At 40.0% G+C, this 19,821-nt stretch overlaps 1 protein-coding gene across 1 annotated transcript in view; it reads left to right on the plus strand.

The window, feature by feature from the left end:
- The window catches only part of INTS7 (integrator complex subunit 7), a 107,669-nt gene that overhangs the window by 61,085 nt on the left and 26,763 nt on the right, over positions 1-19,821 (plus strand). Inside the window, exons 9-13 of the mRNA XM_004387538.3 lie at positions 1,298-1,432; positions 2,897-2,994; positions 4,574-4,813; positions 8,046-8,183; positions 9,884-10,090. Of these exons, the coding sequence (XP_004387595.1) occupies positions 1,298-1,432; positions 2,897-2,994; positions 4,574-4,813; positions 8,046-8,183; positions 9,884-10,090 (818 nt within the window). The remainder of the gene's footprint in view (positions 1-1,297; positions 1,433-2,896; positions 2,995-4,573; positions 4,814-8,045; positions 8,184-9,883; positions 10,091-19,821) is intronic.

Raw genomic sequence — 19,821 nt, forward strand, 5'->3', positions numbered from 1 at the left:
GGACAAATATCGTATGATCCCACTTCTGTGAAATACCTAGAATAGACGGTTGCATATAGATAAATTTATTAGAGGTTACCAAGGGTTGGGGGGCCAGGGGAAATGGGGCATTCTTGCTTAAAGGGTACTGAGTTTCTGTTTGGGAGTGATGAAAAACGTTTTGAAATGATGGTGATGGTTGCACAACAGATGAGTGTAGTTAATAGCACTGAATTATACACTTAAAAGTGGTTAAAATGGCAAATGTAATGTTATGTATACTTTACCGCAATAAAAGTAAAAACAGACAAAAACGCGGAGGCTTTCACCTAAGCTTGTTTTTTTATGCTCTACTGGTAATGAGTAATATGACCTGTGCACTGTGTGGCATAGTCTTGCTTTATGCTTGCTGTAATTTTGAAATCATTAACAGTGTCCCCTTCAACCTCAGAAATAGGGTCACCTTTGGTATGAGAGACAGGATTGAAGTGGACAATGAATCATGGAAAAATAGGCAGGGGAAAGGAAGACAGGAAGGAGAGACTCTTGCAAGAAGTTAAACCAACTTTATTCTCGTGGTCGATTCTTCTTGATGCTCACTCACATAACTGAGAGCTTCTCTACTGTAAATCAAAATATTTATAACACAGCCATACGTTACAGAATTTCCAATGTGATTTTAAAAACTTGTAGCGTTCTATAGCATAGAACTTAAAGTAAGAGTACGGCATAACTAACCCATTTTATGACCTCCATGGCCAGATACTTAATATCTTTGGGCTTTCATTTTTTCTGTAAAAATAAGGTGTTAAATCAGACGATCCCACAATCCTTTCCAAGTCTAAAATGGTGAATTCTTTCATAAATTTTTTGAGGTATGAATGTAAAATATATATGTCAGCAATCTGAGAAATGGAGAAAGCAAACTTAAAATTTTTGGTTTCTCTTTCCATTTGATCTGACAAGAGCCTGTAATGGCACCCATTTTAATCAGAATCCATTTTTGCTCCCAAGATACCATCTATAGTTGTTTTGGCTTTTGCACTGTTCTTAGTCAGTTTGTATTCGTACTTTTATGGGGAAGTTGTATATTGATTGTAGCTCCTAGTCACTGCAAAACGATTGGCTCATATCTGTTCTAAGTCTCTAGACAAGGGAAAGCAAAATGGTGAGGTGTTGATGGTGACACAGAGGTAGGAAATTTTGGTAAAGTTTATTGTAAAGATTTTCTCTTGAAAAGGAGAAAAATGAACTTTAAAGCTAAAAATATTTTTTAACTATGTAAGTGAATTAAAATCTGTGTTGGTTTTCTGTTTAGGAGATGCAGGTTCTTCCCCCAGAGCCTCAGATTTAGTCAAATTAGCCTATGAGTGTTGTTACCACAACAGCAGGGGCATCGCAGCTCATGGAGTGAGAGTGTTAACGAACATCGCTGTGTCGTGTCAGGAGAAAGGTGAGTGGGGTTAAAGCTGACACCGTGAACAAACTTCTCGCTGGAGCTTGAGTGGAATTCTTTGTGTATGTGTTTTTTTAATCTCTTATTTTTAGTCTGCTTGCTTTGATCTGTTAGTTGCCTCCTTCCAAAGTGCTCTGAGAACATGTTTTCTCAAACTACTTAGAAGATTAAAAAAAAGAAGAAGAATGAGGATTTGGGGATTGGGATTGTGGAATTGAAAGGTTTTGTGGAGCATTGCCCGTTTCTTTGCACTGCTTACCTTATGATGCTGTTGATAGAGATAGCTACGACTCTACCCCTCTGATAGTCTGTTTACGTCTATAAAAATCTAAAAATTTAGGAAAAAATAAGTTATAAAGGTGCTCAAATAAAGTTTCACCAAGAGGCAAGTGAATTAACAGCGCAATGTGAGTTAAATGTGTACAGAATTTATTTCTAGTATCTGTAAGCTTTAAAGTGATTTGCATAATTAGGAAGGATGTAGGAAGAAAATAATGCACATATTTTATCCCGGCGCCTTTGGCCATAGACTTGAAAAGTTCACGTATGTTCAAAAACGGGAAATGCACTTTGGACAGCCCGTCTGTTTCAGTGCTGGTTTTGGTCTTTATGAAGGATCGTCCGCTCAGCTCAGCGCGCTGTTACTCCACCAGCCTTTAGCCCTGCTAGTTCCTAGTGCCAGTTTTTCTCCTAGCACCCGGACTTTCACTCACCTTTACAATGTTTCCAAGCGCTACCCTTACTCAGGAGACGTGTCTTTAACTTGTATGTTGATTCTGATTTAAGTGATGAAACTTACGTTTGGCCTAGTAATGAGTATTTTCTACTGTGGAACAAAAAACTACTGTATATATTCAAAGCTGACATATGTTGTCTTAAATGCAGTTAACTAATACAGTTAGAACTTTCTGGAGCCTTTAGAGAGCTTTAGCCCTAAGGTAGTGAGAAGATGTAATACTGCGGTACATGGGACCTCTAAAGCGTTCATTCTTTATGGTCAGACTTAAGCACTAACGAAGTTATGTGGGGTGTTCATTACTTCCTGGAAGTAGTTCAGTTTTTATTAGAAGCTGAAAATCTTTACATCATAGGTAAAGATGAAGCTGCATAATTTATGTCTGCTTAGGATGATTAACATGTACTGAATCATTTGCTTTTCCTAGTATTTTCCTTGGCTAAGTTGGTGACACTGTTTCAATTATTCCTCACTTATAGCTTTAGTTCTTGATTTAATGTGCATATTTTTATAATCTTCAATAAAGTAGTGAAACTACACAAGTCTGAAGAAAGCCTTTACGTTGCAGAAGTAAAAGTACAGGCCGCGTCTGTCTTTTTAAGAAGATCAACCTTATGCATATTCAGGTGTCTCCTGTATCTTAGGCTTCTTAATTGTTTTCTTTGGAGTGTATGTGTGTTTAACTCTCTGCTCAACCACTGTAAACCTTCATGTTTTCCCTCTAGACCTTTTGGCGCTGGAACAGGGTGCTGTCTTTGGCCTGGAATCCCTTCTGGTCCTTTGTAGTCAAGATGACAGTCCAGGTGCTCAAGCCACTTTAAAGGTGAAGACATCACTTGTTTTAATAGAATGCCTGTTTTCATTACCTGAACGCTCCCACCACACTGTTTTTACAATACCGTATGAGCTGACCTTGAAAAAGGGTAGAATTTCATTATTTGGGAAAGATCATTTGAGCCCGAGAGACCACTATTACAAAAGGCATGAAAGCAGAAATGTACCTGTTATGTTGGAAGAATGGTGAGTGGCTAACTGGCTGAATAAAATAATAACAATGATATTGGAAAAGTAGTCTGCTGCTCAGCCATGGAGGGTATCAAAGATCATGCTAAGGAACTTGGACTTGATTCTATAGGTGGTGAGGAAATACTAAAAATTTTAAGTAATAGACATGCTCTTGACTTTTGTTGTAATAATTATTGTTATTTATTTGAGTGTCTGTTATGTGCCAGACATTCTTGAAGGTTTGTATATGCATTTCTTTCAATTTTTACAACAACCGTATAATGAAATATATATATAAGTGCTCGGTTCCTAACCGAAAGGTCGGCGGTTTGAACCCACCAGCCACTCTGTGGGAAAATGATGTGGCAGTCTGCCTACATAAAGATTTACAGCCTTGGAAACCCTATACAGCTGTTCTACTTTGTCCTATAGGGTCACTATGAGTTGGAATCGACTCGACGGCAGTGGGTTTTGTTTTTAAGGCTCAGGGAGATAAAATAACTGGCTCAGTGCCATCCAGCTAATAGGAGACAAACTGAGCTTCACCTGTGGGTCGAGTGGACTCTAAAGTTGATTGTTTTCCTAACACCACACTAAAAACACCGTGGTTGTGACATGAAGGGTGGATCGGTGGGCGCATCTTTTCAAGAGGTTGGAATTAGGGAGAGGTTGTACTGTGGTAGAGAAAATGGAAAGGCACTCCAGAAGTGGATACTAGAGAGTTGGCAGAAGTGGAGATGATTTAGCAACCAGTTCGCTCTGTAAGGGAGAGGCCTTCTGAGTTTCCAGCGTGGTGACTGGGATAAGAAACTGAAAATTTCTGCTGAGAAGTGAGAGAAAATTGGAAACCTCTCCGTCACTTCAGTGTGCTGAAGAGTCTCTTAGGGTATCTTTTTTAAATACAGGCTCTCAGTTATCCCAACACCGCTTTCCCCCAAAAAGTTAATTCCTTAAGTTTGAGTTAGGCAGAGCTCAGGAAACTGTATTTTTATTAGTATCCTGGGTGATGCTGGTCTAGGTAGTTTAAAAACCACTTTAGAAAGTAATGAACATGGTGATATCTCATTTGGGCTCTATTTGCCTCGTCAGCATTATTCCTTATGATTGTATCCTGAAGTCTTTTTCTTTTTTTTTTTTAAGTCTTAATATTGAAATGAATAGTTGATATGCAGTCCTAACTCGGTGTTATTTTAGTTTTAAACCTGGTGCACTTGGCAAATCTTACTATGGGAGTCAATACCTCAAGTGTTCCTTATGAGGAAAAATGTTAATGCTTACAAAAAGCCTTACTCTTGATTTTTGCCTCAATAACTGTACAAAGTTCTTTTTTGAAAAACTTCACTTAATGCCTTCAGAGTACAGAGAATTGACTAGTCCATTTTCTTTTTGATGTGCAGATTGCTCTTAATTGTATGGTGAAGCTGGCCAAGGGCAGGCCCCACCTCAGCCAGTCGGTGGTCGAGGCCTTGTTGACGCAGTTGCACAGTGCCCAGGACGCCGCCCGCATCCTCCTGTGCCACTGCCTGGCAGCCATCGCTATGCAGCTGCCCGTGCTGGGAGATGGGATGCTCGGGGACCTCGTGGAGCTCTACAAGGTGATCGGACGGTCCGCCACAGACAAGCAGCAAGAACTTCTGGTAAAGAGTCACTTTTTGAACGTGCTGCGGATGGATAGAATCTGGTCTAGTTGGAATTACTTTAAAAAGTCACTACCACTTAGGTTAAAATAATTATCTAAGACCAACAGCCACAATTTTTGATTATGAAACGTAATATTCAAAATAGTGCTAAAGTCAGAATAGAATTTTGGAAAAAACAATGAGCGTTTTACTGTTTTCATCTGTGATTAGGAAGCCCAGTTTCGTTCAGATCTGACACTGTTTTCTTCCTAAGACCTGTCAAGGCAGCTAGGGTAGCTGAAGCTTGTGATCTCATGTTTTGTTCATTACAGAGACGAAATGAAGATGCTTCGCTTCATACAAGGCAAACAATGAACTAAGCCCTATTTTGTTGAAGACCTAATGATAACAACGAACAGATATTGGACCAGGACCTCTTGATCTTTTTAGGATCCAACTTAGACTTCTCTGTGTGTCTGGAGTTGGGAAAGGTGGTTGCTTAAAAAGAAACAGAAGCCGTGGAAGCTATAATAATGTTTAGTTGATAAAGCTCTCTAAGGCTGAGAATAGGCCACATTCTAAATCAGCATCAATTATACGTAAGCCCTAAGTTGGCCACTCCATATTGTTTAAGTTTATCTGAATTCAGGGCTTGGAGAAAGTACAATGGAATGACTTGTTCAAGCCTGTTTTATATTTAGTCCTCCAGAGGCATTGTGTGAAAGATTGCCCCTGTCCTGGCCTTTGCTATCAGAAAAGGTTACCCTGATGATGAGATGGAGTGGTCATGGGCGTGACATCATACAATTACCACAGATGTGTATGGTCCTTTGTGTGGGTCAGCCTTGAAATGCTAAGAGGCATTTAGCCAAATTTATTTTTTATTAAAGTGGTATTTTGAACTAATGTTCTTCTCCCTTTTTTGTTAGTTCAACTTTAAGACAATTTTTAATTACAAAACATTATATTCACAAAATAAAAGGAATTATACAATGAAAACTCTTGCATCCATCACGCAGCTTAAGGGAAAAAGAAATTACCCCCCAGTGGCATTCCCTCCCTTCTCCCAGAGGCAACCACTGTCCTGAATTTGGCATTTATCATTCCCATGCACATTGCTATACTTTTATTACAGAAGTATATATCCCTAAGTAATATGCAGGAGTATTTAGCATATTTTTAACTTTATATAGATAGTATATACTACACGTAATCTGGAAGCCCTGGTGGTGCGATGGTTAAGTGATCAGCTGCTGTCTGAAAGGTTGGCAGTTTGAACCCACCAGCTGCTGCACTGGAGAAAAGACCTGACGATCTACTCCCGTAAAGATTACAGCCTAAGAAGCCCTGTGGGACACTTCTGCTCTGCCATGTGGTGTCACTGTGATCAAGAACCCGTGGTATTGAGTGAAGAAGTCCGAGCTGCACGGGAGGCACGGCGAAAAACAAGGCTCCAGAAATTGACAGAATACCAGTTGAGATGTTCCACCAAATGGATGCAATGCTGGAGGTGCTCGCTCATCTACGCCAAGAAATTTGGAAGATAACTACCTGGCCAGTCAACTGGAGGAGTTCCATATTTGTGCCCAATCCAAAGAAAGGTGACCCAGCAGAATGTGGAAATTACTGAACAGTATCAGTAATATCACACGCAAGTAAAACTATGCTGAAGATCCTTCAAAATGGGTTGCAGCAGTACATCGACAGGGAACTGCCGGAAATTCAAGCGGAATTCAAAAGAAGACATGGAATGAAGGATATCATTGCTGATATCAGATGGATTTTGGCTGAAAGCAGAGAATACCAGAAAGATATTTACCTGTGTTTTATTGACTATGCAAAGACATCTGACTGTATGGATCATAATAAATTATGGGTAACATTGCGAAGAATGGGAATTCCAGAACACTTTATTGTGCTCCTGAGGAACCTGTACATAGACCAAGAGAAAGTTGTTCAAACAGAGCAAGGGGATACCGTGTGGTTTAAAGTCAGGGAAGGGGCATATCAGGTGTGCATCCTTTCACCATTCTTAATCTGAGAAGCTGGACTATTGAAGAAGAACGGGGCATCAGGATTGCAGGAAGACTCATTAACAACCAGTGACATGCAGATGACACAGCCTTCCTTGCTGAAAGTGAAGAGGACTTGAAGCACTTACTGAAGAACATCAAAGACCACAGCCTTCAGTATGGATTACACCTCAACACAAAGAAAACAAAAATCCGCACAGCGTGACCAACAAGTAACGTGATAAATAGAGAAAATACTGAAGGTGTCGAGGATTTCATTTTACTTGGATTCACAATCATTGCCCATGGATGCAGCAGTCAAGAAATCAAACGCCATATTGCACTGGGCAAATCTGCTGCAAAAGACCTCTTTAAAATGTTAAAAAGCAAAGATGTCGCTTTGAGGACTAAGGTGCTCCTGACCCAAGCCATTGTAATTTCAGACGCCTCATAAATGCATGCAAAAGCTGGACAATGAATAAGAAAGACTGAAAAGAATTGATACCTTTTAATTGTGGTGTTGGCAAAGATTATTAAATATAGCATGGATTGCCAGAAAAATGAACAAATCTGTCTTGGAAGAAGTACAGCAGAATGCGCCTTAAAAGTGATGATGGCAAGACTTTGTCTCACGTGCTTTGGACGTGTTATCAGGAGGGACCAGTCCCTGGAGAAGGGCATCATGCTGGGTAAAGTACAGCGTCAGTGAAAAAGAGGAAGACCCTCAATGAGACAGATTGACACAGTGGCTGCAACAGTGAGCTGAAGTATAACGACGACTGTGAGCATGGCACGGGACTGGGCAGTGTTTTGTGTGTTCTACGTAGGTTCGCTGTGAGCCAGAACCAACTTGAAGGCACCTAACAACACACAGCGTGAGTCAGATCAGAATCAACTTGAGGGCGTACGGGAACAACAGCAACGTGTAATCTTTTGCATTTTGCCCTTTTTGTGTGAATCATCTTTGTTAATATGTGTATCTGATTCATTTCATTGTGGGATTATGTCCTTCATTTCTCCGTATTGATGGGCATTGTTTATAATTATTTGCTATTATAGACAATGCTCTGAGTCTGAAATAAATTGCTTAGTGAATTCAAAATGAATAATTTATAAATGTCAGTAGAAAACAAATTTTATTCGTTTTGATGGTCTTGAACTATTTTTTCTGCCTTTTGGGTAGGTTATCTAGGACATTGGATAGAATCATGATTTTCTTACTTCTTGTTTGATAATAGGTGAGTTTGGCCACTGTGATTTTTGTAGCCAGTCAGAAAGCATTATCTGCTGAAGTTAAGGCAGTAATTAAACAGCAGCTTGAGAGTGTCTCTAATGGATGGACCGTATACCGGATCGCCAGACAGGCATCCAGAATGGTATGTATTATCCCTGTAGGTGGACTGGGTTGGTGGAAATGGCAGGTTATAGACCTTAGATTGTGTGATTTCTTTCAGTCACAGTCAAAACTAGAAGTAAAGGTGGGAATATCTTTTAAAGGTTGGAAAGATGATGAAGGATTTCTAACGCATATGTTGATGGCACATCTGTGGCTGGTCTGTATCGTCATGGGGAAGTTCTACAGCAGTCTGACAGTCTGAAGGCTTTCTGGCTCTAGGTTGTGTGTGTCTCTTTCGTTCTGCCTTGTGTCCTCCTAAGGAAGGCCGCCTCCCACCCCACCTCACCGCACCTCTTACCTTGCTGTCCCCAGACTTAGCATTCTTAAGTGGAAACAAGAAGATTTAGCGTGCTTTACCCTTCTCAGCCATATGGACAGCCTAACAGTTTTTTGTTAATTTTGTTTGAGAGGAACCGGAGAGTTTGCGGAGCACAGAAATCCTTTGGAGAAAAGTACCGAGAGGAGAGTTTGGGAAGTGTCGCTCTAGGTGACTGAAGTACCTGCCTTCAGTTTACAGTGTTTCTAAAATGAGAGAGGAGAGCTGTTGGCAGGACAGTTCATTATTCGAAACTGCCACACACCTCCAAGCATTGCAGGACAATTAGCATCCCTGGTCCTCAGGCATGAAAGGGCAGCCCCCCACCAATATACAGCTGTCCTTGCCCCAGTCACTGTGGTAATCAAACACCTATTTTACATGTTTCCAGACACCCTGAGGCAGAGGTCAGCACTGCTCCTCTTGATAATTACGTATTGGAGGCCCCCCTCAACTCAGTAGCTGATCCAGAACGACATATGGGCGGTCCCCGGATTACACACGAGTTCCGTCCCTAAGTCTGTCTTTTCAGTCGAATTTGTACATAAGTCGGAACAGTTAGGTACGTTTTGCACCTAACGTCAGTTAGACAAATGTTTGTCTTAGTGTATAGTATATAGTGTACTTTTTTATGCCTGAAACACATTAAAGGAACACTTCCAGATACACTAAAACATGTTTTACATAATAGTACAGTAATAATAATACTGTTTTGATGCACAGCGCAAAGTAGCGCCCGTTATTAGGAACCACTGTATGTGCCTCAAATTTTTAACGTCATAGGTTTTACAGGGTTTGGTTCGTAAGTACGGGTTGTATGTAAGTTGGACATTCGTAACCCGGAGACTGCCTGTACAATGAATGCTGTGTTTTTACGCAAATATATGTGCCACCTATGTTTGTTTGTCAGTCATGCCCACCCCTCGTGAAGTATTTTTGTAAGCACACTGTGCTAATGTTTTTTTTTTTTGACAACAACATATTTTAAAAAAAAAAAAAAATCGACGTAGCAGCGCTTACAAAAAATACCTTGCAGGAGGAGGGCATGGTTGGCGATCAGATGTAGAAGGTGGTGCGCGTTATTTGTGTGGAAATATGGTATTTATACTTTATGCATTCGAGAGTTGGGTTATGGTTAATTTCATTATTTTCTCTTTGGTTGGAACTGCTTAATAAAGAACTTCCGTCACTAGGTTATGTGAAAGCAGTTCACCATGTATTTTCTCTGAGGAAGCACTTAGACTGAGTCTCAAAGAATTACGTAATGTGAGGAATGATTGCTAAACCTTACCTAAGGTTTGGGTTTGTCTTCAGCTGCTGCATCAGCTGCTTTGGGGCTCACCGCGTGCCTTTTCCTTTTTCAGGGTAACCATGACATGGCCAGAGAGCTTTATCAGAGCTTGCTGACTCAGGTTGCCTCGGAACACTTTTACTTCTGGCTGAATAGTTTGAAGGAGTTCTCACATGCAGAGCAGTGTCTCACAGGGCTGCAGGAGGAGGATTACAGTTCAGCACTTTCTTGCATTGCTGAGGCTTTAAAATTCTACCACAAAGGGATTGCTTCCTTAACAGTAAGTCCTCTTAGTTCTCCTTTGGTGGCAATAACTCTTGGGAGAACTGTCCCCTGCTGTTTCGGGGTTAGCCTGTCTTAACTACTTTCTGATGTGTGGGGTTTGGCAATATCCATGGATTGATAATCTTACCGTTTTGTGTTTATAAAGTACTGGGTGCCAGCTATGAAGAGGACTCTCAGTCCATGCAGAAGGATGAAGTGGTGTGTATATTCTTCTATTCCACATTACCAGGCACCAGCTGCTGTTTTTATTTTCTCTAAAATTAGTGAAGGGTGCAGGGAGAGCAGACCCTTAACATTTCTGATGTTCCCTTGAAATTAGCTAGATGTCTAAGAACCTCTTCCCTAAAATAAAATGAGCATTTTCTGTATTAATTCAAGAGCTTTTTCCCTTTAAAGGTAAAGAGCTTATATAATCAACAGTAAGTACTTTTTAGATAATACCACATAACTTTTAAAATTATATATATTTAGATGGGGCTGTAAAACTTCTGGTACCTATTTACATGTATTTATCACATGTCTAGAATATTTTTAATGGTAGGCTCTTCCCAAAGAAATGCTTCAGAGTAGAACAAAGAATAAGCAGATGTCACACAAGATACAAAATGTTCAGAAAATTACGGGGAAAATAGTTTTTGAAGTATGGTTTTTTTAACTAGGATTGACGGCTATTTAAAACAGGAATACAAGCCGCTTTCCATCTTAAAGGGTACCGTGACTCTGTGAATTCTTCCCTCTTGATTATTCTGGAGTCCTGGTGGCACAGTGGTTAAGAGCTCAGCTGCCAACCAAAAGGTTGGCAGTTTGAATCCACCAGCCACTCCTTGGAAACCCTACAGGGCAATTCTACTCTGTCCTATAGAGTCACTATGAGTCAGAATCAACTTGATGGCAACGGGTTGACTATTCTGGGAAGAGATTATTATTGCTGATATCAGGTTAATTAATGCCTCAGAAAACCAACAGGTATAATTATTGGTCCAGATCAATAGAACTGTTTCATTTTCCAGTTTTTGTGGAGCAGAAAATTGTTCATCATTCGGTGCGGAAAATGTAGTAAGAACGGTGAGACAGGCTCACAGAACAGTGAGGCAGATAGAACTGACTCTGAAAAGTCCTGTTGCATATTTAGTAGTTTGTTTTAATGATTTGTGCATATGTGTTTTTAATGAGGCTTGGCAGTAATTAAGGACTGAATTCTGACATAGGAAGAAAGTACTTGATTGACAGGCACGAGGTCCTTGACTGAGCCTCGGTTCTGCCTCTAACGCGGTGTGACCTCAGGCGGGTCATTGGGCTCCAGTGCTCTCTTTTGAACCTTATTCAGCAGACTGAGTACTTGCTCTGTGCCAGACACTGTGCTTGGGGATACAAAATGCAAGAAATGATCCTCCACTTGAGAATAGAGGGAAAGACATTATGATCCTTACAGTCATTTCTGAGTGTAGTATACTGTCAGTATTTTTTTGTTTAAGATTTTAAAAAAAAAAAAATCTGTTCACTTGGCAAATGTGGCTTTGATAGTACTTTTCTGTCTTTTTAACTGAGTGAATATGAGCCTGGGAAGGCCTTTTACTTCCTGATGAATGAATAGTCTGTACCTGAGATTGTACAGCTGTAAGAATCTTGCTTTTTGCCTGGTTCAGTGAAACTAAATAGAAGTTCAAAATTCAATGTTTATGGGGATCCTATAGCAACATTGGAAACCCTGGTGGCATAGTGGTTAAGAGCTACAGCTGCTAACGAAAAGGTTAGCAGTTCGAATCCACCAGGTGCTGCTTGGAAGCTTTCTGGAGCAGTTCTCCTCTGACCTATGGGGTCAGTCTGAGTCGGAATCGACTCCATGGCAGTGGGTTTGTTTGGCTTTTACGGCAACATTCCGTGTTTTATTTCCTAACGGTGATTAACGATAGACTTGTCTTCTTGGGAATGAAAATTAAAAAGTGTTTGTATTAGCTTTTCATGCTGCATGTCATAAATAACCACAAATTCAGTGCCTTCGAGCAATATCTATTCATGATTTCACAGTTTCTGTGAGTTTAAAGTCCGTTCATGGCTTAGCTTGGTCCTCTGCTCACGGTCTCACAAAGTTTCAGTCACGATGTGATCTGGGCCGGTCTCATCGGAGACTTCGGTTTCTCTTCTCAGCTCATGTAGTTGTTGGCAGGATCCATTTCCTTGTAGCTTTGGAATGCACGGAAGCTTGCTTCTTTAAGGCTAGCGGGAGAAACTCTCGCTTCTGATGCCCCCAGGGTCTCCAGACATCTAATTAGGGACTTAAATTACATCCCCGAAATCCTTCACCCGTGTCATTATTACTCCACTGGGATTCTCATGTGGTGAGAATCACAGTAGCCTTCTTAGCGTTCTGCCCACAACAGTGTTTTTATATTTTTTAATTCCGTTGTTATTAAATATGGAGCCCTGGTGGCACGGTGGTTAAGAGCTCAGTTGCTAACCAAAAGGTTGGCAGTTCGAATCCACCAGCCACTCCTTGGAAACCCTATGGGCAGTTCTCCTCTGTCCAGTAGGGTCACTATAAGTTGGAATCGACTTGATGGCAACAGGTTTGGTGTTTTTAGTTTGGATTGTTAAATCTTGGATAACCAAAAATCAAACCAGTTGTCACTGAGTTGATTTCGAATCATAATGGCCCCTCACGTATCAGAGTAGAACTGTGTTCTATATGGTTTTCAATGACTGATTTTTCAGAAGTAGATCACCAGGCTTTTTTTCCAAGGCATCTTTGGGTGGACTCGAACTGCCAACCTTTCAATTAGCAGTCAAGCACTTGACTGTTTGCGCCCTCTGGGGCCCTGAGTAGTTGGATAGGTATTTTATATTTATTTATATACAATATCCAATATTTATGTAAAATACCAATATAAAATAAATACGTATCCAGTATAAAACACCTATCCTATATATATATTTTATAGCCCACATTTTACTTGTGTGTGCGTGTGTGTGTGTGTGTAAAGAAAAGGTTGGTGATTTGAACCCACCCGGAGGCACCTTGGAGGAAAGGCCCGGCAGTCTGCTTCTGAAAGGTCACAGCCACGGGAACCCTACGGAGCACGGTTCTGCTCTGAAACACGTGGGATTGTCATGAGTCAGAATCTACTCAGTGGCAACTTTTTTTTTTTTTAATAAATATATGTAACAAATATATACCTGGTACCCACTTTAGGTAATGAAACATTATCATTACCTTTGAAATTCCTGAGTGCACCTCTGTGTTTTTATAGCTGTTTCTGCCCCACAAAGGTAACAGCTATCCTAAACCTTGTGTTTATCATCCCCTTGCCTTTCTTTGGAAACCCTGGTGGCGCAGCAGTTAAGAGCCACAGATGCTAACCAAAAGGTCGGCAGTTCGAATCCACCAGCCGCTCCTTGGAAACGCTATGGGGCAGTTCTAGTCTGTCCTGTAGGGTTGCTATGAGTCGGAGTCGACTCGACCACAACGGGTTTGGTTTTTTGTTTTTTTTTACCTTTCTTTATAATTGTAACATACTTTTTTTTTTTTGTAACTCTAAGCAAGGTACTCTTTTATATTGCATGTTTTTGAATTTTATTTAAAAAGGAATCATATTTTTTTTATTTGCTTTGATCATTTAAATTATGTTCCTAAGACTCATCCATCCATCAGCTTGTATGAAGCTGTATGCATGATACGAATATATACCAATTTCTTTTTCCATTCTAGTGTTGATGGACATTTGAGTTTATTGCTATTACAGACAGTACTTCTGTGAGTACTCTTGAACATGCCTTAATACACCCGTGCAAAGGTCTCTCTAGGTCAGTGGTTCTCAACCAGGGATGATTTTACCCCTCAGGGGACATTTGGCAGGGTCTGGAGACACTTTGGGTTATCATGTCTTGTCAAGGTTCTAGTGATCTAGTGGGTGGAGGTTAGAGATGCTGCTGAACATCCTACAATGCACAGAACAGCCCCCTTCCACAAAATGTATTCGGTTCAAAATGCCAGCAGTGCTGAGGTTGTGAACTCTGCTCTAAGGCAGTGAGCCTCTGTCAGAGCTCTTTACCCTCCTCCAGTTTAGAAATGTGTGTGGGTGTTTCTCGTTGTCACGGTGATAGGAAGCAGGTGTCTAGTGGTCAGTAACTAGAGATGCTTAATCTCCTGAAATGCCGAGGACGCTCTTGGCCCTGTTGAGAGACAAAATTACATAGGATATGTGCATCTTCAGATTGGCTAGCTAATACCAGGAAGTTTTCCACAGTGGTTTTACAGATTTGCAGACCTCCCAAACATGTATAAGAAAGAATTCCGTTGCTCTGCATTTTACCCTTCACCTGGTGTTGTAATTACGTTTGTTTGTTTGTTTGTTTTGGATTGCCAGTTTGGTAAATATGCTAGCAGTGGCTTTTCTTTGAGGTTGTGATTGGCATTTCCTGGATTACTAATACAATTAAACATTTTCTTTTGTATGTTTGGCCATTGTTTTTTTTTTCTTTCTGTGAAGGGCCCATTAAAGTTTTTTCCTCATTTTCCTACTAAGTTACCTATTTTTTTCTGATTGCTTTGTAAGAGTTGTTTATATGTTCTGGGTACTAATCTTTTGTGGATGATATGAGATATAAATATCATCTTCTAGTTTGTGGCTTTTTCCTCACTTTCTATCTTTTGATGAACAGCCATTCTTAATTTTAATGTAGCAGAAGTTATTGATCTTTTTTCCTTTATGGTTTATGTCTTGTTTACAGAATTTTTCTCCACTTCAAGGTCATAAAGATATTTTCTTCTGTATTGTCTAAGAAATGTTCTACAGTTTGGCCTTTCGCATTTAAATTTTAGCAAAGTAGTAAGCCACTTTTTTTTTTAAGATAATATTTTGTTGGTTTCAGTGAAGGTTTACACAGCAGTTTAGGTTCCCATTGAACAGTTTCTACACAGGTTGTTCAGTCACATTGATTACATTCTTCACAACGCTTGAACAATGATTATTTCCATTCTGGTTGTTTTGTTTCCGTTAATCTAATTTCCCTGCCCCTTTACAGTCTCATCTTTATTTTAAAGTAATTGATTGTTTGGTCTTATATAGTTGATTTTTTTTAAAGGAGCACAGTATTTACAGGTGATATTCATTATTTTGTGAGCTAATTTATTGTTTAGTTGCAGGGTGACCTCAGGGGTTAGTTTGGTTCAGAGTTTGAAGAGTATCTCTGGGCTCTAGTAGGGTCTTCCAGTCTCAACCAGTCCAGTAGATCTGGCTCTTTTTTAAAGTAACTTGAGGTTCAAGATTTTTGTGAGTCAGAATCAACTTGACAGTGCCGGGTTTGTTTTTTGGTCCCACATTTTTCTCCCATTCGGTCAGAGTCCATCTGTTGTAGCCCTGATTAGAAGTCGGTAGTCATACCCAGGCACCGTCTAGTCCTTATGGGGTTAAGCCACTTTTAAAAAAAATTTTTCTTTGGTTCACTTAGTATTTAAACTCATGATGTTTCTGGAAGGCAGTATAACGTGGTGTTTTGGAAGATGGCTGTAGAGCTTCTGCCTGGGTTTAAATCCTAACTATGCCACGTTGGTAAAGTTACTTTAACCTATCTCTGTCTCTGTATCTACATCTATAAAATGAAGATAATAATAATACCTAGGATTGCTGTGGAGAGTAGGTGAGATAATGTTTATAAAGTGCTTAGGATAGTACCTAGCATATAATAAATGTTCAATTGTTAACAATATATTTTTTTTAACTTTTAACATTGAAATTCGTTTTTGTTATACCAGTTCCCCAAATGTCCATCTTTTGTTACCTATTTTAATACATTCCTCTTAAGTTGTCATTCCTGGCATAGTAGACCGTATGATTGTCTGATTCAAAATAGCCAATATCAGTCCATTTCAACTCACTTGAGTATATCCCACCTGACTTTAGAGACCATCTCAAGAATAGATTCGACACGTTCAACATTAACTAAAGACCAGACGAGTTGTGGAAGGACATCATACATGAAGAAAGCAAAAAGTTGTTAAAAAGACAGGAAAGAAAGAAAAGACCAAAATGGATGTCAGAAGAGACCCTGAAACTTGCTTTTGAACATCGAGTAGCTAAAGCAAAAGGAAGAAATGATGAAGTAAAGAGCTGAACAGAAGATTTCAAAGGATGGCTCAAAAAGACAAAGTAAAGTATTATAATGACATGTGCAAAGACCTGGAGTTAGAAAACCAAAAGGGAAGAACACACTCGGCATTTCTCAAGCAGAAAGAACTGAAGAAAAAATTAAAGCCCCGAGTTGCAATATTGAAGGATTCTATGGGGAAAATATTAAATGACACAGGAAACATCAGTTATAGATGGAAGGAATACACAGAGTCATTATACCAAAAAGAATTGGTCGACGGTCAACCATTTTAGGAGGTAGCATATGGTCAAGAACCGATGGTACTGAGGGAAGAAGTCTAAGCTGCACTGAAGGCACTGGTGAAAAACAAGGCTCCAGGAACTGATGGAATATCAATTGAGATGTTTCAGCAAATGAATGCAGCAGTGGAAGTGCTCACTCGTTTATGCCAAGAAATTTGGAAGACAGCTACCTGGCCAGCCTACTGGAAGAGATCCATATTTATGCCTATTCCCAAGAAAGGTGATCCAACCGAATGCAGAAATTATGGAACAATACCATTGATATCATACGCAAGTAAAATTTTGCTGAAGATCATTCAAAAGTGGCTGCAGCAGTATATCGACAGGGAACTACCAGAAATTTAAGCCGGATTCAGAAGAGGAGGTAGCGACTCCATGTGAGAGTAGAACTTCCCCGTAGGGTTTTCTTGGCTGTAATCTTTACAGAAGCAGGTCACTACGTCTTTCTCCCACAGAGCCGCTGGTGGGTTCAAACCACCAGCCTTTCAGTTAGCAGCCAAGCACTTAACAGCTGTGCCACCAGCTTCCTTACTTTAATGTATTAATCATAGTTATTTTAAAATTCATATTTGATATCTTTATTATTTGGATCTATTGTAGTTGTGTCTTTGCCCTTTTTCTCCCCCTCTTGATTTGGGGAATTATCTTTTTTGTATGCTTGGTTATGTTGTATTGAGGTTTGGACAGTGTGTGTGAAAAGTTAGAGTGATTTACAACGGGCTGAAGCATAATGACGATTGTAAGGATGGTGCAGGACTGGGCAGTGTTTCGTTCTGTTGTACATAGGGTCATTATGAGTTGGAACCAACTCGATGGCACCTAACAACAACAAGGACAACATCATCTAGAGCTTTAAATTATCTTTCTTTGCTTCTGGCAGTCAGTTAGGCGAAGGGCAGATCACCTTAATCCAACCAAGGATTAAACTGATTCAAAACTAAGCTCCAGTCCTTGTGAGGGCCAGTACAGTTTTTGGTTTCTCTTAAATTCTAGGGTGTAGCCCTTTGGTGTTCTAGCCAAAAATTGGAGGTGTTTTCCACAGCCCTCCTCCTAGCCTTATGAGGCTGCTGAAAGCTGAGCTCTCAGCAGCAGCTTTCAAATGAGCAAAGGTCTCCAGGGAGAAAAAGGCACCAGATGTGAGTCTCGCCTCCTTGAGTTTACCTTCTCTCTGTGATTCTGGCTCCACAAGTCCTTGCTGCCTTAGCACTTCCGTTTTTTTCCAATAAATGTTTTTAATATTTTGTTCAATGTCCCTAGCTGTTCTTAGCAGGAGGGTTGATTTCAGAACAGTCTAGTTCATCACTGGCTTGAAGCTTGGCTTATTCTTTTGAAAACTGGGTTTGTCAGGTAGCTTTTTTCTAACCACAGTGGTTTCTTCAGCTAGCTCCGTTTAAGAAACAGAATGTATACTACAAGTCAGAAATTGAGGGAAGTAGCATTGTATGCATGTTTAGCACAAATTTAACTCAGTGTTTAGCAAAATGGGAGTGACATAAAGTAAAAGAACAATTTAAATCATGGACAAGAAAAAATAGCAATTTAAGTATTGGCGACAGTTCTGCCAGCCGTTCGTCTCACGCAGCGTGGGCCGTAAACGAGCGCTGGAGGGGAAGTGTTGAGTCTGCTGGCCCTTTATCTGGCTGTGTTGTACTTACTGGAAATAATTCCTTCCTAAGGACTTTCCGGGGTAATTTTTATTCTACACGGTTTTTGCTTGCTGATCTTAGAACCCAACCTCTGTTTAAGCTTTAACCCCAGAAAATATATATCCCTTTTATTTTTATGGATTGGTATTATTCATATTTCTATAGTCTAAATTTTAATTCTTATAAATCTTCTGTCTTGGATGATAATTATCCTTTCAAGTCTTTGTCGTGTCAGACCTTTTTCTGTGTTCTTTTTGAACATGTAGACAATATCTAGCCTGGCTTTTCTTCAGTGCAGGCAGTCCCTGGATTGCGAACAAGTTCTGTTCCGAAGTCTGTCTTTAAGCTGAATTTGTACGTAAGTCAGAACAGTTAGGTACGGTTGGTATCTAATGTCAGTCAAATGTTTGTCTTAGTGTAGAATATATACTGTACCTTCTATGCATAAAAATATTAAACACTTCCTGTAGACTAAAACCTCTTTAATGTAATAATACAATAATGGTAACAGTAATGTTTTGATGCACATTGCAAAGTAGCGCCTGTTTGTTTTTACGAACCATTGTATGTGCCTCGAATAGTTAATATGACAGACTGTCTGAGAGTTGTGGGCAGGCTGTATGTCAGTCAGACATTCATAACTGGGGGATTGCCTGTAGGACACAGTCAAAGATGGCACAGTCTTTTTCAAGGTCACCTTCTGTCATCAATCAAATGTTTCTTGTTAGTCAGAAATAAATCCAGAGTAGCAGCAAGTCTTCCTCTTTACAACTATATCTTGCCTCTCTTTCAGTTTTATAATGCATGTTAGGACAATTCTGCCATTGTTTTTTGTCTGGTAGGGTGGTCTGTACTGTATTTAAATAACAGTGTCATATACACCTGCTTATCCCCCTATCCCTTCTAACGTCCAGACAACCAGTGAAGTGAAAATAGCAAGCAGCAGCTTAAGAGGCGGGGGAAGGGGAAAACTTATCTTTCTGAAAAATCAAATCAAAGATCATGTAAGAAATTAAAAATGGCCAGAGTGGTCTCTTTAATATCCTAATCTGTACTGTTTCATGTATAGATAAAAAAAATCCCCGAAGTCTGAAAACCACAGAATTAAATATACTGAGTACAGTTATCACCTCTGGCTTATGTAAAATGATTCATCAAGGGCCTCTGCAGTTTGAGAGAGATACTAGAGTACGTGTACATCCTTATCAAGGATGCAGGGTGGGGCTTACTGTTTTAAAAGTAAAATGTAACTGCCACCAAGTAATAAAGCTTATCAGTTGACACTTAAAAGTAGAAAGAACCACATTAAGGTCAGTATGTGGCACTTGACCCGTGGGTGTTACTGTAACTGACTTCTGTAACCCCAGAGGCATATAGCTGGTGGCTCTAAGAAGCAGCATCCAGGTGTTTTAAGCCTTTCATGTCAGTGGAAAATTCATTTGGCCAGGCCTCCATTGTTAAATCAGCATGCAGAGAACACATGACACCTGTTGCCACCTCCAGGGGAGGAGTCCCGTCCCTTGGAGGATAGTAACCCACCATGCAGTTACAGGTGTCAGGTTCTTCAAAAAAGACGTGTTTCCGCCGTATACAAAAACCACTTCAAAATGGATCAAAGACCTGAATATAAAGCCTAAAACTATAAAGTTCATAGAAGAAAAAATAGGACCAACACTTCAGGCCTTAATACA

The sequence above is a fragment of the Trichechus manatus genome, unplaced genomic scaffold, assembly GCF_000243295.1.
Source record: "Trichechus manatus latirostris isolate Lorelei unplaced genomic scaffold, TriManLat1.0 scaffold00187, whole genome shotgun sequence".
Lineage (NCBI taxonomy): Eukaryota > Metazoa > Chordata > Mammalia > Sirenia > Trichechidae > Trichechus > Trichechus manatus.